General features: G+C 44.6%; 1 protein-coding gene across 1 annotated transcript in view; it reads right to left on the reverse strand.

Annotated features, from left to right (window-relative positions):
• The window catches only part of myo5b (myosin VB), a 288,715-nt gene that overhangs the window by 15,345 nt on the left and 247,025 nt on the right, over positions 1 to 26,345 (reverse strand). The window contains exons 26-33 of the mRNA XM_073064077.1: positions 25,012 to 25,149; positions 24,376 to 24,441; positions 17,367 to 17,606; positions 14,198 to 14,295; positions 8,809 to 9,007; positions 7,055 to 7,148; positions 3,541 to 3,681; positions 976 to 1,127 (exon numbers count right to left, since the gene is read on the reverse strand). Of these exons, the coding sequence (XP_072920178.1) occupies positions 976 to 1,127; positions 3,541 to 3,681; positions 7,055 to 7,148; positions 8,809 to 9,007; positions 14,198 to 14,295; positions 17,367 to 17,606; positions 24,376 to 24,441; positions 25,012 to 25,149 (1,128 nt within the window). The remainder of the gene's footprint in view (positions 1 to 975; positions 1,128 to 3,540; positions 3,682 to 7,054; positions 7,149 to 8,808; positions 9,008 to 14,197; positions 14,296 to 17,366; positions 17,607 to 24,375; positions 24,442 to 25,011; positions 25,150 to 26,345) is intronic.

The raw sequence follows: 26,345 nt of genomic DNA on the forward strand, positions 1-26,345 counted from the left end.
TTGTCCCCTAGTTGGTGTGTGTGCCTCTCATCTCCAGACACCTGGTGCACAAAGGGAAGCTTTGCTCTTCAAAGACCGTTCTTGCCTGACTGTCTGCACTCTATCTTCAACTTGCCCTTGGCTGGATATTATGCTAACCCTTACCTTACCACCACTTCCACTAATACAGTTTAAAAAGAAAATACTTCCAGTTTCCTTCTTGGCTCACTGTGAAACTTAACAGACACAACCAGGAAGGTCACAGATTCAGTCTTTGAGTTTGCATTGAATTAGCTGACCCTGGCTGGGGTGAGGGCTGGAAAAGTTATCGACCCACCTTACCAGTGTAGCATGGAGGGGAACTGAAATAATCCAAGGCCCCTTTCCCGCTAACTATCGAGTGATGATTGGCTTACTGGCAGAAGGCAAAGAGTGGGAATAAAGGGAGTCTTTTCCTGGTGGACTGCTAGTGATTGTTGCTGGCCTTCAGGGGCCAGTGTTGCAACCGGTTCTTTTCACATCACGTGTCAGTGATTAGGATGGTGGAATTGATGGCTCTGTGGCCAAACTCATGGACAGTACAAAGTTAAGTGGAGGATAGGCAGTGTTGAGGAAGCAGAGAGTATGCAGAACAACTCAGACCAGGGGTTCGCAACCTTTTTTTATGCCGTGGATCCACATCATTAACCTAGAGGTCCATGGGCCCAGGCTGGGAACCCCTGACATAGACAAAGTAGAAGAATAGGCAAAGAACTGGCAGATGGAATACAGTGTCAGGAAGAATATTGACAAGAAATGATTAAGTAGTTGTAACATAATTAACTCAAAATTATTTTAGTAGGTAACCAACACCCATTAGAAGATGACAGGAAAAGCAGGATCTTATGATTTTTACACAAATATAGTCTAATAAATTGTCAGACAATCAGACAGTCCCTCAGCTATGGCATAACCTGCAAAGTAGTTGGTGGTCAGATTGATGAGATGACCATTTACCTTTAATACTCTTTTGATGCCGTTGATGGTTCCCGTTAGCAGTGAGTGGACCTTCTGGTCATCATTGAGATAATCTGCGTGTCTAAGGCACATGAAGAGGATATATGCCGGCAGGCCGGGAACAGTGGCAGACACTGCTTGGGGTTTCAGATCTACAAAGTACAGAAAAAATGTGCAGTCAGCAATGCATATCAACTGAGAAGAAAGCTGAGAATCAGGTTCGTAATCACTGTCTTAGATGATGTGAAATGTGCTACTTTCCGACAGCAGTGTAAAGCAAGACATAAAATTAGTATGAATGAATGAATGAATAAAATTTTATTTCGGTCATTACAAACATAACAAAAAGCATCATTTTCAATAATGATTTCATAACGATGATTTCATAAGACAAAACTAGACAATAAAAATCTTTAAAACAGACCGAAAGGGTGTAGGCTGAAGCTACAGCTTATTACACCCACCCCTCTTACTTATACAACAACATACTTGGCGTCAATCATCACATCAAAACAAAAATTTACATAAATCTTTCAACACAAAATCCTGTTCCAAGTATCATTTATTTACATTACTCCCATTCATTTTAAATCATGTATTTCAAATTAGTTCATTCTGCAGATTTCCTCGTGTTTGTGTCCTCTCAAATCATGTTGGCTTTCTCTCCTTTAGACAATCTTTGGATACTTTGTGGTAACTCTCCATTTTTTACTTTATACATAATTTGTATTATTTTGAAAGCTACAAAATCTCTGAATTTTGAAGTGTTTAGTTGAATAAATAGTGGATTGGTTGGCTCATAATAACTTGTCTTATTTGCAATTTATATGTCTTTCTTTTGGAGTAGAAAAGTTGAGTTCATATTTGTTTTGTATGTATTTCCCCATACCTCTACACAGTAAGTCATGTATTGGACTATAAGTGAACAGTGTAACGTATACAAAGATTCCTGGTTTAAGAAATCTTGCACTTTGTACAGTATTACAATAGATTTTGACATTTTTGCTTTACATAATTTATTTGTGGTTACCAGGTTAATTTATTATCTATTACCACTCCTAAAAATTTTGTTTCAGACACCTTATCAATTTCAACATCATTTATTCTGTTTACAATATGAGTTTGATAGATAGATAGATAGATAGATACTTTATTCATCCCCATGGGGAAATTCAACTTTTTTTTCCAATGTCCCATACACTTGTTGTAGCAAAACTAATTACATACAATACTTAACTCAGTAAAAAATATGATATGCATCTAAATCACTATCTCAAAAAGCATTAATAATAGCTTTTAAAAAGTTCTTAAGTCCTGGCGGTAGAATTGTAAAGCCTAATGGCATTGGGGAGTATTGATCTCTTCATCCTGTCTGAGGAGCATTGCATCGATAGTAACCTGTCACTGAATTGGTACACGGTTTCCAAATATTATGAATTTTACTTAGATTCAGTGATAATTTGTTAGTATCAAACCATTTCCTTATAGTTTTTAGTTCTTTCTCCACTGTAGTAGAAAATACAAAATTGCTAAATATTGCAAAGAATGGAACAATGGTTCATGGTCCATTCAGGGATCTGGTGGCGGAGGGGAAGAAGCTGAGTGTTTGCCCCCCCCCCCCCATGGTAATGATAAGAAAGGGGCATGTCCCACGTGGTGAGGGTCCTTGATGATGGATGTCATCTTCTCGAGGCACTGAGATGTTGTCAGTGATGGGGAGCATTGTGTTCATGATGAGCTGGCTGAGAGTACAACCCTCTGCAGCCTTTCTTGATCCTTTTTCAACCCTCTCTCGATCCGGTGCATTTCAGTCTCCATGTTAGTCACTAACGTAGCCAGGCAAAATGCTCTCCACCGTATCACTATAGAAATCTGTCAAGTCTCCTCAAACTCTTAATGATGGTGTGCCCTCTTTGTAAATGCATCAATATGTTGGGCTAGTGATGTCCCTGGGTGTTCACATCTTCAGAGATATTGACACACAGGAACGTAAAACTACACACTCTTTCCACTGCTGATCCCTCGATTAGTTCATTCCAGTAACTCCATATAAAATAATTAATGCTGGAAATACTCCTTTCCATTCTTCATATTTTGCAATGTTGTACAATCTGCTTCTATCTTCTGCTCATCAGCCACAAACAGGAGTCTTGGCAGAATGGTGTATATTTGAAATGGAATATCGAAGCCTGGATAGAGTGGATGTAGGGAGGATGTGGAGGAGTCTAGGACCAGAGGGCACCACCTCAGAATAGAGGGACGTCCATTTAGAACAGATGAGGAGGAATTTCTTTCGTCAGAGGATTGTGAATCTGTGGAATTCATTGCCACAGATGGCCCTAGAGGCCAAAACATTGGGGGTATTTAAAGCAGAGGTTGATTGGTTCTTCATTAGTCAGGGCATTACAGGGAGAAGGAATATAAATCAGCCCTGATGGAATTGCAGAGCATGCACGATAGGCTGAATGGCCTATGTCTTATGATCTTAGTCCATGTGTGCTGTAACCAGAGTTTTATAGAGCTGCACCTTTATTAACTTAAGTATCTCCCAGTTTAACGACATACCTGTGATGAGGTTGCGAATAAGTAGCATTTCATCCTCCTTATAGTATTCCAGCATTCCCTGAAACTCCTTCTCCTTCCGTTGAACAGTGACCTGTCGGGTTAGTTGTTCTCGTCTTGCCTCTTTCTGTGCTGTGTTTCGGGCTTTTGATATTCAAACACAACATGAAGTTAATGAGGTCAAACTAAAACTGATTAAGCAGCGTAATAGTTTACAAACACAAGAAGGAAATACTGGGTAACACACACGAAATGCTGGAGGAACTCAGCAGGTCAGGCAGCATCTACGGGAAAGAGTGAAGAGTTGACCTTTGGGCCGAGAATAAGAAGTTTGGGGGGTAGGAAGGAGTACACGCTGGCGAGAGGTGAGAGCAGGTGAAGGGGAATGTGGGTGGGTGGGGAGGGGTCAAAGTAAACAGCTGGGGGGGGAGAGATGAAAAAGGTGATCGAAACAGGTAAGATACTTCAGGACTTTAAATGTATATATAGTACACATAAAAAATGCAAAACTTTTTCCTGCTACTGTGAGGGCAGGAGAGGAAAACATAGAACAAAGCCAGAATTCCGTAAAAAATGACAAATACAAAAACTGCTTCTTTTGTGAGATCAACGCTATTTCTCAACGATGATAAATATAATTGTCTTCTTCTACCCTCTCTGCAGATTAATCTCTAGCTCATTTTCCAGTTTGGGTATGGACCAAGAACTTTTCTAATGCCTATTCTTCAAGGACAAGTTTATTTACTCATTTAGAGGTACAGCACAGAACGGGCCCTTCTGGCTCAGTGAGCCACACCCACAGCTACCCAGCACTAGCCTTATTTCAGGACAATTTACAACAACTTACAATGACTTAAGTGCAATTGCAAAGAAAGCATGGCAGCGCCTGTAGAGGTAGCTCCTTAGGAGCTTGTGAAGATTTGGCATGACATCTAAAAGTTTGACGAACTTCTATAGATGCATCATTGGAAATACCAATGCCCTAGAACGGAACATCTTACAAAAAAGTAGTGAATACAGCCCAGTCCTTCATGGGTAAAGCCCTCCCCACCATTGAGTACATTTGCAAGGAGTGTGGTCTCAGGAGACCATCTCAGGGATCCCCACCACCCAGTCCCTGCTCTCTTCGATCCCCACCACCCAGTCCCTGCTCTCTTCGATCCCCACCTCCCAGTCCGTGCTCTCTTCGATCCCCACCACCCAGTCCGTGCTCTCTTCGATCCCCACCACCCAGTCCGTGCTCTCTTCGATCCCCACCACCCAGTCCCTGCTCTCTTCGATCCCCACCTCCCAGTCCGTGTTCTCTTCGATCCCCACCACCCAGTCCCTGCTCTCTTCGATCCCCACCACCCAGTCCGTGCTCTCTTCGATCCCCACCTCCCAGTCCGTGCTCTCTTCGATCCCCACCACCCAGTCCCTGCTTTCTTCGATCCCCACCACCCAGTCCGTGCTCTCTTCGATCCCCACCTCCCAGTCCGTGCTCTCTTCGATCCCCACCGCCCAGTCCGTGCTCTCTTCGATCCCCACCTCCCAGTCCGTGCTCTCTTCGATCCCCACCACCCAGTCCCTGCTCTCTTCGATCCCCACCACCCAGTCCCTGCTCTCTTCGATCCCCACCACCCAGTCCCTGCTCTCTTCAATCCCCACCACCCAGTCCGTGCTCTCTTCGATCCCCACCTCCCAGTCCGTGCTCTCTTCGATCCCCACCTCCCAGTCCGTGCTCTCTTCGATCCCCACCACCCAGTCCGTGCTCTCTTCGATCCCCACCTCCCAGTCCGTGCTCTCTTCGATCCCCACCACCCAGTCCGTGCTCTCTTCGATCCCCACCACCCAGTCCGTGCTCTCTTCGATCCCCACCTCCCAGTCCGTGCTCTCTTCGATCCCCACCACCCAGTCCCTGCTCTCTTCGATCCCCACCACCCAGTCCGTGCTCTCTTCGATCCCCACCTCCCAGTCCGTGCTCTCTTCGATCCCCACCACCCAGTCCGTGCCCTCTTCGATCCCCACCACCCAGTCCATGCTCTCTTCTCGCTGCCGCCATCAGGAAGGAAGTACAGGAGCATCAGAACCTACACCACCAAGTTCACAAACTTACCCCTCAACCATCAGGCTCTTGAGCCAGAGGGGACAACTTCACTCACCCCATCACTGAACTATTCCCACAACCTAAGGACTCACTTTCAAGGACTCTTCATCTCATGTTTACAATATTTCTTGCTTTTTTTTTCTCAGCTCAGGCTGGTAAAATCTGAGGTACAGGCATAGCCAACACACACATTTCTCAATTGCTAGGAACGTTCAGACTATTCTAGTGGTGTTTCATATTGTGGCTTTCTGAAGATTCACATAAGTATTGCTGTGTAGCCCGATTTGTTTAATGCCATTGTGTAGTGAGTTTGTGATGATACCAGTTGTAGATACTACTACTGGGACAATGTATACCCTATTCATGTTCCATAGTCTTTCAATTTCCTCTTTTAATCCAGAGTATTTCTGGTGTTTTTCACTTACTGATTTCTGTATGTTGTGTGTGTTTGGAATGGCTATGTCTATTAAATAAGTTGTTCTTGCTTGTTAATCCTGTATTATGACCACTGCACAGATAGCACGATCCACCCACAGGGAAGAGATCTGCTTTATTGTCTTTTATATGCCTCACAAAATAAAGTTTCCCACAGTGTGATCTGTGGAGCCTGTTGATTTAAGATTCTGTACAATATTTTAACAAAAATAAAATCACCTTGGAATGTGTTTTTTAAAACTTTTTTGTAGAGGTCCTTCTGGCCTAACGCGCTGCACTACCCTGCAACCCACCTACTTAACCCTGGCATTAAAATGGTCAGTTTACAATGGCCAGTTCCTTGACCCTGAGAGGAAACTGGAGCACCAGGAGGTAACCCAGGTATTCACAGGAAGAACGTTGAAACTTTCTTACACAGGATTTTGGGATTGAACTCTGAACTCTGACGTTCCAAGCTGTAATAGCATCGCGCTAGCCACTGGGGGTTACTGTGGTCCCCAAATATGACATTTTAAAGAAACCTCATAGAATTTTAGACTAGTTAGCAAATCTGGTAGTTCCTCAAATGAAATCTCATTTTCATATCAGAATATAACACGGTCTGACACAGTGATAGGTTCACATTTGTATCCCCAACTTCTGATCGGTACCAACAACTGAAAAGCAGAAATATAGAATCTATCGTTCACTCACGTTGGGTGAGATTAAAACTAAACGTTATGGGTTAAGAGTGATAGGTGAAATATTTAAGGGAACATGAGGGGGAAACTTCAGCAGTCAGAAGGTGGTGCAAGTATGGAACAAACTGCCATCAGAAGTGCTGGATGCAGGTTGGATAGCAAAATTCAAGAGAAGTTTGGATAGGTGAGATATGGAGGGCTATGGTCCCGGTGCAGGTAGATGGGACTAGACAGATTACAAGTTTGGCATGGACTAGATGGACCAAAGGGCCTGTTTCTGTGCTATACTGCTCTATGACTCTAAATGCAATTATACCTTCAAGCTCTTGAACTTTCTTCATGTGAATCTTAAGTTGCTTCTTCAGTTTCTTCTCATTCTTCTCCTGTTTCTCTACCAGCTCCTTAAGGTCCTAGAAAAGAAAATGGAAAGAGTTTGGAGAGAACAACACTTGTTTGACTAAATTGTTGGTCTTCCACCAGGTATCCAGCAACCTATCTAGGCAGCCTCCAACCTAATGGCATGAACACCAATTTCTCCATTCTTTGGTAATTTTTTCCCCTCCCCTTCCTCTTTTTTCAATTCCCTATTCTGTCCTCTTACCTCATCTCCTTATCTACATATCTCTTCCCCTTGGTGTCCCTTCCTCCCATGGTCCACTCCCCTCTCTCCTATCAGATTCCATCTTCTCCGGGCTTTTCCATCTGTCACCTCCCAGTTTCTTATGCCATTCCCCTCCCCTACTTACCTCACTTCATCTATCACCTTCTAGCTTGCTCTCCTTCTCCTCTCTTACCTTCTAATTATTTTCCCCTCTGTAGATGCTGCCTGACTTGCTGAGTTCCTCCAGCAACTTGGGTGGATTGCTCTGAATTTCCATTATCTGCAGAATCTTGTGTTCCTCCCTTGTTTTTCCTGTAATGGCAATCAACTGCCTTCCTCATCTTTGTTCCACCTTCAGAACTCAGACATCCAGTCAGATTTAGGATATGGCCAGCTGGGCGTTGAATGGGCTCAGGTACTGAGACAGCTTTGACTTTATAGGAAGCCACAAAATGTGCAGCCAGTCTTTGTGTTTGGTAAACTTAAAGAGCATTGTGATTGGCAACACAGGAGGTAATAAATGCAAGGATAAAGTATTCAGCAGCCATTGGCCAAGGTGAGGGATGACCTGGATCACTGGGAGATGAGATCAGTCAGTCTTAGTAACGGTGCCAATATATCCTTCTTTCTGAGGCCCTCTGTTGATTGGGGTCGACCATGCATGCTGACTAAGTATCTGCAAGCCAGGGCAGTGTGTTAAGGAGAGCACGCTGTTGCCCATGTAGTGGGCTACCCCTCTCCACATGGATTCATCCAAAGGAACAGCAGAGACTGATAGAGTTTGGCACCAGAGGCATCGCAGGAGTTACCAGTCAGCGTTGAACTCAACGTAGGACTGTCTGAGGGACTCCACCTTGTCCCTTCTCCTCTCAGTAAAAATGGTGCCTCTGGGCTTAGTAGCTAAGCCATATGTGAAGGCCAGAAGCTGGACTTGGTTGTCAGAGGCTATTTGAGATGTACGCCATTGAGACCATATAATAGGTAGCGGGAGTTCATTCCCCACCACCTTCCCCAGCTATGACAACCTTAAGGAACAGTTCCATCATGACTAATCTATTATCCCTCTCAACACCATTCTCCTGCCTTCTCCCACTAACCTTTGACACCCTGACTAATCAAAAACCCATCACCCTCAGCTTTAAGTATACTCAATGACTTGGGATCAATGACTCATTGCCATCTGTGGCAATGAATTCCACAGATTCACCACCTCTGGCTAAAGGAATTCCTCCTTATCTCCATTCTGAAATGATGCCCCTCTATTCTGAAATGATGCTGTGCTCTTTGGTTCTAGACTCTCCCACTATGAAAACGTCCTCTCCACATCCACTCTATCAGGGCGACATACACATAATGCTGAAGGAAGTCAGTGAGACAAGCAGCATCTCTGGAGGGGAATAAAGAGTTGAGACTATGGGCTGAGACCATATATCAGGACTGGGTCAGGTCTACATGATGGATTTTCTTACCAGATTCTCATTGGTGAGACGGGTGATCTCCTGTTGTATGTTATACTCAATGCGTGCATCTGGGGACATCTGTAGTGTCTGTGTGAGCACTTGTTGCTGCTTTTCCATCTCCTCCTTCAGACTCTCGATCTGCGTCTGCAATCTCTCCACCTCTTCGTCATGTTGCTTGATCTGAGACTGCAGCTGTGCCTCAAGTAGCCTGCAGCAGAAAGACAGCAACCATCAGCTGAGGGGTTTGTCCATATACACTCCGAAGCCACCCCTAGATACACCTGTACACCTGTCCTTAATGCAGATATCCAATCATGTGGCAGCAACTCAATGCATAAAAGCATGCAGACATGGTCAAAAGGTTCAGTTGTTGCTCAGACCAAACAGCAGATTGGGGGAAGAAACGTGATCTAAGTGACTTTGACTTTGAAATGGTTGTTGGTGCCAGATGGGGTGGTTTGAGTATCTCAGAAACTGCTGATCTCCTGGGGTCTTCACGCACAACAGTCTCTGGAGTTTACAGAGAATGGCGCAAAAAGAATCTTGTGAGCAGTAGTTCTATGGGTGAAAATACCTTGTTAATGAGAGGTCAGAGGAGAATGGCCAGACTGGTTCAAGCTGACAGGAAGGTGACAGTAACTCAAATAATCACACGTTACAACAGTGGTGTGCAAAAGCACATCTCTGAATACACAACACATTGAATCTTGAAGTGGATGGGCTACAGCAGCAGAAGACCATGGACATACACTCAGTGGCCACTTTATGAGGTACAGGAGATACTGAATAAAGGGGAGGGAGGGGGGGGAGGAGGAGGAGGAGGAGGAGGAGGAGGAGGAGGAGGAGGAGGAGGAGGAGGAGGAGATAGAGAGAGAGAGAGAGAGAGAGAGAGGAGAGAGGGGAGAGGGAGAGAGAGACAGAGAGTGTGTGTGCGCGTGCGTGCGTGTGTGTGTGCGTGTGTGTGCGTGCGCATTGTTATGACGTATCTGAATTACTCAAAGCATTGTGACTTTGATACCTTTGGTACTCCATATTTCCATGCTGGTATCTTCCACCAACCACTCATCAAACTTATTTCTGTTTAAAGCTTTCCAGACTGTTGAGTGAGGATTGTTCACATTCTAGTCTTTGTGCAACCTCCCAAGGCAACTTGTATCAATGTGCAATGATTCTGCAATTCTTACTTTGGCCAACACTAATTCCACAACCTACAGACTCATTTTCAAAGACTCTGCAAATATAATTTAGTTTCTGATTTGCACAATTTGTTGTTTGCACATTGTTTGTCAGTCTTTATGTATATTTTCATATATCTTATTTCATACAATGTGACCTTTAATCCATCTTGGTATTTCAAGATTAGGATTCTAGTTTATTTATCATACAGTGGAGTGTGAGGAGCTAAGGATGATGCTGGTGGTTTTTGCGGACCTGGGCAATTTCTTCCAGTTCCTTTGCAAATCAGTTTAAATCTCCTCTCCTCATGTTTTCTTTTTCCTTTTCATTGTGGCTGGGGTCCTGTTGAAGTCCATGATCTACAGCTGCACTCAAACTACATTCTACAAGAAGGGTCAGAGCTGTCTCTACTTCCTGAGGAGACTGAGGTCCTTTAACATCTGCCGGAAGATGCTGAGGATGTTCTACGAGGCTGTGGTGGCCAGTGCTATCATGTTTGCTGTTGTGTGCTGGGGCAGCAGGCTGAGGGTAGTAGACACCAACAGAATCAACAAACTCATTCGTAAGGCCAGTGATGTTGTGGAGGTGGAACTGGACTCTCTGACGGTGGTGTCTGAAAGGAGGATGCTGTCCAAGTTGCATGCCATCTTGGACAATGACTCCCATCCACTCCATAATGTATTGGTTAGGCACAGGAGTACATTCAGCCAGAGACTCATTCCACCGAGATGTAACACTGAGCGTCATAGGAAGTCATTCCTACCTGTGGCCATCAAACTTTACAACTCCTCCCTCGGAGTGTCAGACACCCTGAGCCAATAGGCTGGTCCTGGACTTATTTCCACTTGGCATAATTTACTTCTTCTTATTATTTAATTATTTATGGTTTTATATTGCTATATCTCTACACTATTCTTGGTTGGTGCGGCTGTAACGAAACCCAATTTCCCTCGGGATCGATAAAGTCTGTCTGTCTGTCTGTCTTCATGGACGGTAGGATCTCACTCTTGGAATTCGCTGAACAGCCTGGCTTTTCAAGATCTCCAGGTGCGGCCTGGAAGATGCGTGCCTTCAGGGTGTGGCCCTATGGGTGACCCAATTTCTCACCAATGCCGCCTACTGAATCATCATGGGAGATTGAGAAATTGTGACGGTGGGCGGTGTGCATAGCTGTCGAAGCCTGCTGTACTTGAGCAATCTCCCTTTCTTTGCTGATGGTGAGTGACGGTCTGTTGGTCTTCGACTCTGGGTCTCGGACAAAACACAGCAGACTGGAACATTGGAACAGAGAGCTATTGATCCTCCCTCTTGCTGTGGCAGGGGAGATAGAGAGAGAGATAGAGGGAGAGAGAGAGATAGAGATAGAGATAGAGAACCTGTCTGAGATGTCAAAGTGTCAGGATGGACAGCAGTTTTTGAGGAACCCTTGATTATGGTATCTCGAGGCTTGCATGTTGGGTGGATGGTGGGGGGGGTGATGCTTGTGCTGGAGCAAGTGGAGGAAGTGGGGGTTGATGCTTTTGCTGTTGTCTATTATTCATTCTTTGGGTTTTTGTTCTCTCTGTTTTGTGGATGTCTGTGAGGAGTAAGAATTTCAGGTTGTATACCGTATACCTTCCCTGATAATAAATGGAACCGCTGAACCATCGAAAATGTGTCATTTGCGTTAACAATCGACAAACCCGAGGGTGTGCTGGGGGCAGCACGCAAGCATCGCCACACTTTCCAGTGAGTGGCAGAACAACACATAACACAACAACTCCGAACATTTTATACCTTAAAAGCGCCGTGTAAAAAATACCTTCAAAACACCGAATGTGGACTCCTCCTAACATGTTTTACAGTTATTCAAAAAGAAAAGGCAAGCAAAGTTTGACCTGGCGACTTGCTTTAGGCCTTGATATGCCAGGCCAAGCTCTCCATCTTCATTGAGGTAGCGCCAGTCTTCGGCCTGGCTGCGAGGGTATGACAGGAAAAAGGAAACAGGAGCAGGGAAAAGAAGGAGAAAGGAGCAAAAAAAAAGTGTCATTCAGAAAGAGAAAAGCCAAAGTCACCACAGAAAGCAAGAAGGAACACCGACATTTCAGATGTTTGCGAGGGAAAATAAGGTAGAAGTCCCAGAAATTAAGGTCAACGTTACTAGAATCGGCTGGTCTCACTCTAACAGCAAGAGTAAAGTGTATAGAACTCTGAGGATTGTGTGAATGTGTCCTGTACCCACATTCCACTCTGTTAGTGTGAAAGCGAGAAGACACGGCAGCACACGAGGTGCTGGGAATCCAGAGCAACACACACAAAATGCTGGAGGAACTCAGCTAGTCCGGCAGCATCTACAGAGGAGAATGAACAGTCGGCGTTTTGGACTGAGACCCTTCATCAGGACTGGAAGGGAAGGAGGAAGATGCCAGAATAAGAAGGTGAGGAGAGGGAAAGGAGGACAAGCTGGAAGGTGATAGGCGAAGCCAGGTGAGGGGGAAGGAGGGTTGTGTTGGGGAGGGGAGTGAAGTGAGAAGATGGGTGGTAATTGGTGGGAAATGTAAAGGGCTGGAGAAGAAAGTTCAAAGTAAATTTTATCATCAGAGTACATACACGTCACCACATACAACCCTGAGATTCTTTTGCTGTGGGCTACTTAGCAAATCTATAAATCAGTAAATGTAAACTGTAAACATTGGGAACTGTAAACAAACTGTGCAATGCAGATATTAAAAGAAGAAATAAATAATGAGCATGAAAGAGCAAGATAAAAGAGTCCTTAAATGAGTGTAGCTATCCCCTTTTGTTCAAGAGCCTAAATCTGACATCTGAAGAATCTGATTAGGAGAGGAGAGTGGACCGTGGGAGGAAGGGATGAAGGAAGGACACCAGAGGGAGGTGATAGGCAGGTGAGGAGAAGAGAAGGGGTAAGAGGGGAGCCAGAATGGAGCATAGGTCAGGGGTGGGGGTGGAATTACCAGAGGTTAAAGAGGTCAGTGTTTCTGCTTTCAGTGGGGAGGCTACCCCAATGGAATACGAGACCATAAGACATAGAAACTGAACCAGGCCGATCGGCCCATCAGGTCTGCTCTGTCACTCTGCCACAGCCGATCCAGTATCCCTCTCAACCCCACTTTCCCGCCCTCCCCCCCGTAACCTTTGATGCACTGACTACTCAAGAACTTATCATCCTCTGCTTTAAATACACCCAATGACGTGGCCTCCACAGCCCACTGTGGCGAGGAGTTCTGTAGCTTCACTACCCCCAGGATAAGGAAATCCTTCCTCATGAGGCATTCTTTCTCCAGCCTGAGTTTGGCCTTAATGCAGCAGTAGGGGAGGCCGTGGACCGACATATGGGAATGGCAAGAGGAATTTCACACAGATAGATGGAGGTGAGTTTATGGAAGGAGCTGCCAGAGGAAGTGGTACAGTGCTATCATTTGAAGAGTACATGGATAGGTACCTGGAGGCTCAAGGCTTATGGGTTGAATGCAGGAAACTGGGCCTAGCTGAATAGGCAATGTGGTCGGCATGGATTTGATAGGCCAAAGGGCCTGTATCTGTGCTATATTCCTCTATCATTTTATCAAAATATCCTTATCATCCCATCCGTGGATAACGATAATATATATATTAAGAAGGTCTGATCTGGTTCCTGCAGTTAGCTAATTTCCCCTGAGGTAAAAACAGAAAATCGGTAGTTGCCACAGATTTGTTGAAAGAGGCAAAATGAGATCAGTATTTATTTATAACCCTGATTGGTATCCACCGATTTGGGTTAGAGCAAATGCCTGAATCAGGTAACTTGTGTGATGACATATCTTGCAAAATAAAATGTGACCCTGTTCTGAGATCTGAAATTCAATTCAGTTAAGGACAAACACTAGCAAACATCTTTTACTCCATCAGCGACACACAAGGAATTCTGCAGATGCTGGAAATCCAGAGCAACACACACAAAATGCTGGAGGAACGTAGCAGGTCAGGCAGCATCTATGGAGAGAAATAAACAGACAACGTTTTGAATCAAGGACTCAATGAAGGGTTTGATGGGTCCTGATGAAGGGTCTCGACATGAAACATCAACTGTTTATTCCTCTCCATAGATGCTGCCTGTTCTTCTGAGTTCCTCTAGCATTTTGTGTGTTTCATTCCATCAGCCTGAACTTTACTTACTTCTGAACTGTGCAGACAGGACCAGTTCTGCACGCTCTCTTTAAATAAATAAATGAAACCAACATACCTATTAGTCTCACATATGCCATTGTAGGCCTCAATTGCATCCTCTTTGTCTGTGTTTTCATCACTTCTTTTCCATTCATATTTATTGGTCACATTATCCTACAACAGGAATTGAAAATTACTTATCTGACATGTCCAAACGTAACTTTTAATTCAGCCAAAATGTGAGTTCTATGTGGAACAACAGGGAAATAAACACTCCCATCAGGAAGGAGGCTATGTAACATCCACACCAGGACCACCAGACTCAAAAACAGTTACTTTCCCCAAGCAGTAAGGCTGATCAACATCTCTACCACTACTTTATTATTTCCCATTAGTCACTTTATGTACAGCCTAGTATTACTTATGGACATACTATGGGAATGAAAGGGTTACCTTATCAGAAACATCTGACAGCTCTTGGGCTGTATTCCCTGTTCAGGAGAAAGAGGGGGGATCTCATAGAAACATTCCCAATGTTAAAAGGCCTGAACAGATTAGATATGATAAAGCTATTTCCCATGGTAGGGGATTCTAGGACAAGAGGGCATGACTTCAGGATTGAAGGACATCCATTTAGAACGGAGATATGGAGAAATTACTTTAGTCAGAGGGTGGTAAATCTGTGGAATTTGTTGCCATGATTGGCTGTGGAGACCAAGTCATTGGGTACATTTAAGGCAGAGATAGATACGTTCTTGATTAGCCAGGGCATCAAAGGATATGGGGAGAAGGCAGGGGAGTGGGGATGGCTGGAAGAATTGGATCAGCCCGTGATTGAATGGTGAGGCAGACTCCATGGACCAAATGGCCTACTTCTGTTCCTCTATCTTGAGGTCCTATGTATAAAAGCTACCTGATGTATTTATATTTATTGTGTTTTTATTATTACTGTGTTCTTTATCTTATTGTGGTTTGTTTTTGTGCTGCATCAGGTTAAGAACAACAATTATTTGTTCCCCTTTACTCTTATGCACTGGAAATGACATTAAACAATGTTGAATTATAGTTTTGCAACAAACATCATATCTTAATGATGCATTCATAACTCGTGAAGACCAGATTTTAAGGTTATGATAAGAGACACAGATCAAGTGGACATCTGGAGACCTTTTCCCAGGGCACAAATGGCTAATACCAGGGGGCACATTTTAAGGTGATCGGAGGAATGTATTGAGGGGATTGAATATCAGAGGTGTAGATGTAGCACCCTGGTTCATATTTTTACTGTTATTCTGTAGGTATTTCATTTAGCAGCTTTGTTAAGTGCAATCTGTTCTGCTTTCGGCCTGTTTGGGTTATTGTCGAAGATGGGGAATGATGAGGAACGTGCACCATCCAATTAGGATGGTGGAACTGGGGGGAGATTTTTCTTGGTGAGGGGCACTGAGGTTGGTCTCGGGCCTTTTGTTCGGTGGGAGATGAAGAGAGAACTGGTCGTTGGATTTGACCCGGTGCGGGACCGTGATTCCACGGAGCCAGGAGCCAAGATCAGCAGGGGAATTTTAGGAAGAGATGAGCTCCAACTTGTCCACATTTGACTGTTTAATTCAAATGGGCCCTTTTCTTTTGTTTTTCTTTACTAACCCTTTAGTTAAGGTTCATAAATATAATTCCTTTAATGTGTATGTATATACATATATATTTTTTGTTATTTTCTTTTACACAGAGTGCATGGAACTTCCTGCCAGGGGGTGGGAATGGGAGAGTGGTGATAGTCACATGGATGATAGGAAAATTGAGGGCTATGTAGGAGGGAAGGTTTTGATTCATCTTAGAGTAGGGTACATGGTCAGCTCAATACCCTGTGGTCCATGAAATGAACAGAAATCCCCAAGAGACTCATGAAGCTGACAAATGAATTGTCTCATTGCCTCGGTAAAGCAGGGCTGGTTAGCATAAAGCTTCACAGCACCAGCAACTGGAAGAGCAGGGTTCAATTCCTGCTGCTGTCTATAAGGATCCTATACGTCCTCCCCGTGACAGAACGAGCACAAGTATCCTTCCTACCACACCTCACAACATTAATCTCACCCCTGAGCTTGCTAAGTTTAATATTCTTTGTTTTCAGAAATAATAGGAGAAATTCATTAAAGTTACACTCAAGGTTCTTGGTTTCTAAATGTCACTAATTTGAAATGTATTTATTTTTATTTAGAGATACAGCACCGTTATAAGCCCTTTTGGCCCAACGATCCCATGCTACCCAATTACACCCATGTGACCAATTAACCTACTGACCCATACCTCTTCGGACTGTGGAAGGAAACCGGAGCACCTGGAGAAAACCCATGAGATCACGGAAAGAACATAGAAATTCCTTGCAGACTGTGTTGGGAATTGAACCCCATCACTGATCACTGGAAAGCTACATTGCTGTACCTTCCCTAATAATAAACTAACTCCAGTCCTAATCCCAAGCACTCCTTCCGGCCACTGACCTCCAGAGAAAATTCTGCATTTTCTGGGCAGAAGAACAGGTCAGTAGTGACTAGATGAGCCAAAGGGCCCATTTCCACCCTCCACTCCCAAAAGCAATCGTGTCAGACTCCACTTCTCCAATGTTGAATTCCAGTCAATATGGGCGGCACAGTTGCGCAGCGCTTCACAGAAGCTGTAAGATTGAAGTTCCATTCCTGTCGCCATTTGTAAGGAGTTTGCACATTTTCCCCGTGACCGTGAGCTTCCTCTGGGTGCGTCAGTTTCCTCCCACAGTCCAAAGAGGCATGGGTAAGGGTTAGTAAGTTGTGGGCGTGTTATATTGGTGTTGGTGGCACTTGCGGGCTGCCCCCAGCACATCTTGGACTGTGTTGGCTGTTGATGCATTTCAGTGTTTATTTACTAAGAGATACAGTGCAGAACAGGCCCTTCTGATCCACACCGCCCAGAAACCCAACAATTTAAGCCTAGTTAATGGGAGAATTTACAGTGGCCAACTAAACTACCAAACCAGTACGTTTTGGGACTGTGGCAGAAAACTGAAGAACCTGGAGGAAACACATATGCTCATGGGTAGAACGTACAAATTGCTTACGGAGCGCACTGGAAACAAACTCTGTCGCCCCAAACTGTCATAGCGTCATGCTAACCGCTATGCTACTGTGGCACCCCGTGATTTATAAAGTTAATCTCAATCTAATCCAGCTCTGCCCGCCCCTCCCACCGCCACCTTCAGTACACAACATTACCGTGGTTTTTGCCTCCTCCTTCTGCTGAGCTGCTTTGACTATTTGAGTTCTCAGCATGAGGACCTCCTCCTTCCGCACCTCCAGCTCCTCGCTGGCTGCTTTCAGCTGATGTAGAAGCACACTGTAGGCATTTTCGGATTCATCATTTGAGTCCTCTGCCGCCAATTTCTCTGCCACGGCTTTCCTTAGGTCATTGAGTTCGTTCTTCAGCTTCTTGTTTTCAGATTCGAGCTCATGTCGCTGTGAAGTGATACCAAATTGGAAAATATCTTTGCTTAATTATTTCAGTTACAGTTTACCATTTCATTAATGATTTTCAAGTAAATTACATTTCAAAATAGAGTGATACACTTAATGGCCATTTATTTAGTACAGCTGCTCATTAATGCAAATATCTAATCAACCAATCAAGCGGCAGCAACTCAGTGCATAAAAGCATGCAGACATGGTCAAGAGGTTCAGTTGTTGTTCAGACCAAATGTCAGATTGGGGAAGAAATGTGATCTAAGTGACTTTGACTGTGGAATGATTGTTGGTGCCAGACGGGGTGGTTTGAGTATCTCAGAAACTGCTGATCTCCTGGGATTTTCATGCGCAACAGTCTCGAGAGTTTACCGAGAATGGTGCGAAAAACAAAAAAAAACATCCTGTGTGGCAGATCTGTGGGCAAAAATGTCCTGTTAACGAGAGAGGTCAGAGGAGAATAACCATACTAGTTCAAGCTGACAGAACGGCGACATTAACTCTAATAACCACACATGCAGAAGAGCATCTCTGAATGTACAACCCGTCCAACTTTGAAGTGGTTTGGCTACAGCAGCAGAAGACCATGAACGTGCACTCAGTGGCCACTTTATTAGGTACAGGACGAACACTGAGTGTATATTTCCAAAGCAAATGTTGCAGATGCTTAAAATCTGTAATCTATAAACTTGCCAATGACATAATTATTGCTGGCAGAATTTCAGACTGTGATGAGGAGGTGTACATGAGCGAGATAGATCAGCTGGTTGAGTGGTGTCTCAACAACAACCTTGTGCTCATCATCAGTGAGACCAAAGAACTGATTGTGGACTTCAGGAAGGGCAAGTCGAGGGAACACAACCCAGTCCTCATCAAGTGATCAGCAGCGGAAAGGGTGAGCACTTTCAAGTTCCTGGGTATCAACATCTCTGAATATCTATCCTGGGCCCAACATATTGACACAATTATGAAGAAGACATGACAGTGGCTATATTTCATAAGGAATTTAAGGAGATTTGGTATATCATCAAAGACTAGAATATTTCTACAGATGTACCGTGGAAAGCATTCTGACATTCCTTTTCCAGTCTGGACTGAACATTTAACATTGGTGTTGTCTCTGAAAGTCAATGTCATTCTCTCTAAATCCATATTAAATTGGATACACACAGTGAAACATCTATCCATTGTCCTTCATTCTTACTGCTTTCAGACTGACTACTGAATTTTCACACTATCTCCATTGCTTCCATCGACTTTAAGAAAACTTTCGATAAGGTAACACCTAGAAGATAACTGAAGTCTAAAACACAAGAGATTCAACAGATGCTGGAAATCCAGAGCAATACACACAAAATACAGGAGGAACTCAGCAGGTCAGGGAACATTGCTTTGTTTTAAGATCCTGTTGGGCATTGGTAATACGGAATGCTACAAGTCTGTTTCACTGGTTTATTGGCAAACAGCAGGAGAGCTGCGAGGCCTCTGTTGCAGCGAGCACTAGGCCTCGAGCCAGGGTGTCGCCTGCTTGCAGCCATCCAGGAGAGGGTTGTTGGACCTGGTGCTGGTGGTGTGGTGCAATGCAGCCTCCGTGCTGGGACTGTTGGTGCTGCCCTCTTGTGTTCACTTGGCAGAAGACAAGCTGTATTGTGTTTTACTGCAGACTGCTGCAACATTCATACTCTCAGGGACTTGGACTGTATTTTTTTGTGTGACTGTATGTTTACTGCTATCTTATATGTGCTATATGTGCCTTGTTCTGTGTATAACTGCGGTTACTGTGATTTGCATCTTTGCCCGGGAGTAACGCTGTTTTGTTTGATTATTCATAGGTATTCAGGTTCGGTTAAATGGCTAATCAACTTGAACTTGAACGTGATCTATGTAGGGGAAAAAACCGTTGACATTTTAGACCGTGACCATTCATCAGGATTTATGTCTATGTCCACTGCATTTTCCCATCTATAAATTTATTCCTTTTGAAGGACTGAGATCATGTAATTTATTGTTTTGTGGTAGCAATAAATTGCAATACATAAAAATTACTATAAGTTAAAATAAGAAATACAGTATATTAAAAATAATTATGTAATGCAAAAAGCCATCACTGCTGCATCAGGTAGAAGGTACAGGTGCCTCAGGACTCTCACCACCAGGTTCAAGAACAGTTACTACCCTCAACCATCAGGCTCTTGAACAAAACAAGATAACCACACTCATTTAAGGACTTCTTTATTTTGCTATTTCATATCATTATTTATTGCTATATATTTATACCTGCATATACACAGTTTGTTTTCCATTGATCTGTTTACAGTTTCTGTTCTGTAGATTTGCTAAGTATGCCCGCAATAAAAGAATCTTGAGATTGTATGTGGTGATATGTATGTACTCTGATAATAAATTTTACCTTGACTTTGAAGAGAGCAAAATAGTGAGGTGGTATTCATGGATTCATTGTCCATTCAGAAATCGGATGGTGGAGGGGAAGAAGCTGTCCCTGAATCGTTGAGTGTGAGTCTTCAGGCTCCTGTACCTCCTCCTTGATGGTAGCAGTGAGAAGAAGGCACATTCTCTTCTCATTAAACAATGATATGGTAAATATTTTTGTAGAGGCACTCTCCCAGGGGAGATCACTGACCTTTACCAGTACTTTATTGAATTTTCAAGAGAAAATTTTTTTAATTGATTTTCTGTACATGAGCATGCTAGAGAAAAAACTGCTGAACTTGACACTATATGGAATGTGCTTTTCCTTCATCTCAGCAGGAATCATACACTGAGCCATTTCTACAGAGACATTTCGCCTGCCAGGCAGGTCTTCAACTTGTAACACAGACCTAGAATCTAAAAGTGCTGTTAACTGAGTACATTAAGCCATCTTCACTCTATGACATTCACTGTAACGTACTAGAGGGTGAAAGGTGAGATACTTAAGGGGAATCTGAGGAGGAGCTTCTTCACTCACAGGGTGGTGAGAGTGTGGAATGAGCTGCCAGTGGGAGTGGTGCTGACCAGAATCATTCACTGATCCCCTCTCCTCAGATGCTGCTGACCAAGCTGTTGGGCTTTTCAGTATCTGCAATTTCATTTTTAAACATTCAATCTCCGTGCAATGGGCCCTTTCACATCCCTCCCAGCAGGCTCAAGGACAGCTTCTAACTCACTGTTAAAAGAACATTGCTCAACCTTTCCTCATAAGGCATACTCTCTAATCCAGGCGGCATCCTGGTGAATCTCCTCTGCATCCTCTCTAATCCAGGAGCATCCTGGTGAATCTCCTCTGCACCTTCTCTAATCCAGGCAGCATCCTGGTGAATCTCCTCTGCACCCGCTCTAATCCAGGAGCATCCTGGTGAATCTCCTCTGCATCCTCTCTAATCCAGGAACATCCTGGTGAATCTCCTCTGCACCCTCTCTAATCCAGGGCAGCATCCTGGTAAATCTCCTCTGCACCCTCTCTAATCCAAGAGCATCCTGGTAAATCTCCTCTGCACCCTCTCTAATCCAGGCAGCATCCTGGTAAATCTCCTCTGCACCCTCTCTAATCCAGGAGCATCCTGGTGAATCACATCTGCACCCTCTCTAATCCAGGCAGCATCCTGGTAAATCTCCTCTGCACCCTCTCTAATCCAGACAGCATCCTGGTAAATCTCCTCTGCACCCTCTCTAATCCAGGCAGCATCCTGGTAAATCTCCTCTGCACCCTCTCTAATCCAGGCAGCATCCTGGTAAATCTCCTCTGCACCCTCTCTAATCCAGACAGCATCCTTGTAAATCTCCTCTGCACCCTCCCTAATCCAGGGCAGCATCCTGGTGAATCTCCTCTGCACCCTCTCTAATCCAGGACAGCATCCTGGTAAATCTCCTCTGCACCCTCTCTAATCCAGGAGCATCCTGGTGAATCTCCTCTGCACCCTCTCTAATCCAGGCAGCATCCTGGTGAATCTCCTCTGCACCCTCTCTAATCCAGGAGCATCCTGGTGAATCTCCTCTGCACCCTCTCTAATCCAGGCAGCATCCTGGTGAATCTTCTCTGCACCCTCTCTAATCCAGGCAGCATCCTGGTGAATCTCCTCTGCACCCTCTCTAATCCAGGCAGCATCCTGGTGAATCTCCTCTGCACCCTCTCTAATCCAGGCAGCATCCTGGTGAATCTCTTCTGCACCCTCTCTAATCCAGGCAGCATCCTGGTGAATCTCCTCTGCACCCTCTCTAATCCAGGCAGCATCCTGGTAAATCTCCTGTGCACCCTCTCTAATCCAGGCAGCATCCTGGTAAATCTCCTCTGCACCCTCTCTAATCCAGGGCAGCATCCTGGTAAATCTCCTCTGCACCCTCTCTAATCCAGGAGCATCCTTGTGAATCTCCTCTGCACCCTCTCTAATCCAGACAGCATCCTGGTAAATCACCTCTGCACCCTCTCTAATCCAGGCAGCATCCTGGTAAATCTCCTCTGCATCCTCTCTAATCCAGACAGCATCCTGGTAAATCTCCTCTGCACCCTCTCTAATCCAGGCAGTATCCTGGTAAATCTCCTCTGCACCCTCTCCAATCCAGGCAGCATCCTGGTAAATCTCCTCTGCACCCTCTCTAATCCAGGAGCATCCTGGTGAATCTCCTCTGCACCCTCTCTAATCCCGGCAGCATCCTGGTAAATCTCCTCTGCACCCTCTCTAATCCAGGAGCATCCTGGTGAATCTCCTCTGCACCCTCTCTAATCCAGGCAGCATCCTGGTGAATCTCCTCTGCACCCTCTCTAATCCAGGAGCATCCTGGTGAATCTCCTCTGCACCCTCTCTAATCCAGGCAGCATCCTGGTGAATCTTTTCTGCACCCTCTCTAATCCAGGCAGCATCCTGGTGAATCTCCTCTGCACCCTCTCTAATCCAGGCAGCATCCTGGTGAATCTCCTCTGCACCCTCTCTAATCCAGGCAGCATCCTGGTGAATCTCTTCTGCACCCTCTCTAATCCAGGCAGCATCCTGGTGAATCTCCTCTGCACCCTCTCTAATCCAGGCAGCATCCTGGTAAATCTCCTCTGCACCCTCTCTAATCCAGGCAGCATCCTGGTAAATCTCCTCTGCACCCTCTCTAATCCAGGGCAGCATCCTGGTAAATCTCCTCTGCACCCTCTCTAATCCAGGAGCATCCTTGTGAATCTCCTCTGCACCCTCTCTAATCCAGACAGCATCCTGGTAAATCACCTCTGCACCCTCTCTAATCCAGGCAGCATCCTGGTAAATCTCCTCTGCATCCTCTCTAATCCAGACAGCATCCTGGTAAATCTCCTCTGCACCCTCTCTAATCCAGGCAGTATCCTGGTAAATCTCCTCTGCACCCTCTCCAATCCAGGCAGCATCCTGGTAAATCTCCTCTGCACCCTCTCTAATCCAGGAGCATCCTGGTGAATCTCCTCTGCACCCTCTCTAATCCCGGCAGCATCCTGGTAAATCTCCTCTGCACCCTCTCTAATCCAGACAGCATCCTGGTAAATCTCCTCTGCACCCTCTCTAATCCAGGCAGCATCCTGGTAAATCTCCTCTGCACCCTCTCTAATCCAGGCAGCATCCTGGTCAATCTCCTCTGCACCCTCTCTAATCCAGGTAGCATCCTGGTCAATCTCCTCTGCACCCTCTCTAATCCAGGCAGCATCCTGGTAAATCTCCTCTGCACCCTCTCTAATCCAGACAGCATCCTGGTAAATCTCCTCTGCACCCTCTCTAATCCAGGCAGCATCCTGGTAAATCTCCTCTGCACCCTCTCTAATCCAGGCAGCATCCTGGTGAATCTCCTCTGCACCCTCTCTAATCCAGGCAGCATCCTGGTAAATCTCCTCTGCACCCTCTCTAATCCAGACAGCATCCTGGTAAATCTCCTCTGCACCCTCTCTAATCCAGGCAGCTTCCTGGTCAATCTCCTCTGCACCCTCTCTAATCCAGACAGCATCCTGGTAAATCTCCTCTGCACCCTCTCTAGTCCAGGCAGCATCCTGGTCAATCTCCTCTGCACCCTCTCTAATCCAGGCAGCATCCTGGTCAATCTCCTCTGCACCCTCTCGAAAGCTTCCACATGCTTCCAATAATGTAGTTTTGATGGACTCTGGATGAAGATCTCTGTTGGGGCTTTTGCTGTTGTTTGCACGGTTGCTGGGGAGTGGGGGGGAATCTGTGCTTTGCTGGCACAAGTTGGAGGGCATGGGGGTCGATGCTTTCACTGCTTCTTCTGTGACGGTTGGGGGAAGAGTGAGTTTCAGGGCTACGATGTTCTATCATTCATTCTACGGGGTCTCTTGTTCATGGATGTCTGTGAAGAGTATGAGTTTCCGGTTGTGTACTGTGTAATTCTCCGATATAAAAGAAACCTACATCTACAAAAAAAAAGTAATGAGGTGACCAGACTGAACACAATACTTCAAGTGTGGTGTCTCTCTTCTCCCCTCTTCTATCAGACAGAAGCCAGAAAGCACATAGCACTAGGCTCAAAGATAGATTTAATCCAACTGTTATAAGACTATTAAATAGCTCCCCAGTATAATAAATTGCTGTCCTCACAATCTACCTCGTTGTGATCTTGCCTCTCTTGATCACCTGCACTGCACTCTCTCTGTAGCTGTTACACTTTATTCTGCACTCTGTTAGTTTTACCTTGCTCTACCTCAGTGCGCTGTGTAATGATCTGATCTGATCTGTATGAACAGTGTGCAAGACAAGCTTTTCATGCATCACAGTCCATGTGACAATAATAAACCAATTCCAACTCCTACCTTTAAGCTTTCATAGGCCATTTCTGCAGCTTGTTCATTGTCTGGGGTGCCGTTGTACGCATTTGCCTTTGTGGAAGGAAAGCAAATTTATTGTCACAGAATGAAAAATAGTGATCAAATCAGAAATAAGTAAACTGTCTTATTTCCCTCTAATTTTTCTCCGCAGACACTGAATGAGTTCAGGGTAGAGCTCCACAGTTGAAGGGAATTTTATTTTGTTTTATTTAGAGTTACAGACCCACAGGGTGGAACAGACCCTCCAGCACTTTGAGTCGTGCCACCCAGCAACTCACTGATTTAACCCCAGTCTAATCACAGGACAATTTACGATGACCAATTAACCTACTAACCGGAATGTCTATGGAATGTGGGAGGAAACTGGGGCACCTGAAGGAAACCCAAATGCCCGCGGATGGAATGTACAAATTTGTTTACAGAGGATGCCGGATTGAAATCTGAACTTTGATGCTTCGAGAAGTAATGGTGTCTCGATTACCACTACGCTACTGTGGTGCCTATTTATTCTACCAGGCAACCACTCAATCGTTTAATGCCAGAGAGGGGAAAAGATGTCTGTATCCAAACCAGCCAGCAAGATTGAATACAGTTGGCTGCAGTCTTTAGTGATTACAATACCATTGTTTTGGTTTCCACTGTTTCCTTTTGCTCCAACTCTGCGCGTAATGATTTTCTCTCTTGTTCCAGCTCCCGCACTCGTTTCTGCAGTTTCAGGAACAGAGTCATATCCATAGCAGCATTCTCCAGACCTGCTTCCTGTGAAGGACACGGGGCATGAAGTTCATCAAACACAAATACTTCCACCAAAATTTCCCAGTCTACACAAAAAGACCTATGATTAAATGAACTGACATACAAGAAAATACACTGGATTCCAGATAATTGGATCATCGATTAATCAGGGCAGCCATTTATTTGGAACAAGTCTTAAAGGAAAATATCTAATCTAGAAAATAGCTGGGATTCCCTTTGTTTATTTGAGACACTGTACCGCTTAATTGGGACAGGAGACTTGTCAAACAGATTCGGACTAGTGTCAGTTTGTGTGGCCATGGGACACTACACCATGTTTAGAGCAAACATTTTTTAAACTTTGTCAGTTGCATGTGCTTGTGTTCAAAAAGCAGAAGTTTTTGTTACTGATAGTTGGTGAGAAAATAAGCAGTAAGACAATTCAGAACTGTTTTGCTCATTGAAGTTTCAAGCATTGGGGCTTTTGAGATTTCAGAAACAGCAGAGAATGAAAATGGAATGATTACACTGCTTCAACCAGTTAGGCACCATGAAGAATTTGAAGGCATCAACAATCGTCTTGAATGTTACAATGAAAATAAAGATTTGGAGGATGCCTTCAAATTTGGAAGATTTGGAAGATCTCCAGGCTGCACACAACTATTCCTTGATTAAATTAACCGATTTATGAGAAGATACTTCACAGCTTTGCACTGAAACATTGCTGGGTAATAATGTAATAATGTTGGTTTAATGTGTAGCTATTCTACATTTTTGTCCACAGCATCACAAGAGGCTCTGAATGGGTCCCATATATACTCAGTGGCCACTTTATAAGATACATCTGTCCATCTGTTTGTTATTGTAAACAGCCAATTCTGTCAGCAGCAATATTGTCAGCCAATTCTGTAGCAGCAACTCTATATATAAAAGCATGCAGACATGGTCAAGAGGTTCAGCTGCTGTGCAGCCCAGACATCAAACCCAAGGGAGCCCAAAATCCCTGTGGGCAGGTTGGCCAGAGTTGTTCAGGAGGGTTTAAATTAATTTAACAGAGGATGGGAACCAGAGTGATAGTACTGAGGATGAGGTAGTTGGTTTTCAAACAGGCAATGTGTAGTGAGACTCCAAGCAAGGAAGAGCTAATGCTAGGGCAAAACTGCAGTCAACTGGATGAGTTGCAAGGTAAAGAGTGGTCAAAATCGAAAAGGGTGAATACA

Source organism: Hemitrygon akajei, chromosome 13, assembly GCF_048418815.1.
Source record: "Hemitrygon akajei chromosome 13, sHemAka1.3, whole genome shotgun sequence".
Lineage (NCBI taxonomy): Eukaryota > Metazoa > Chordata > Chondrichthyes > Myliobatiformes > Dasyatidae > Hemitrygon > Hemitrygon akajei.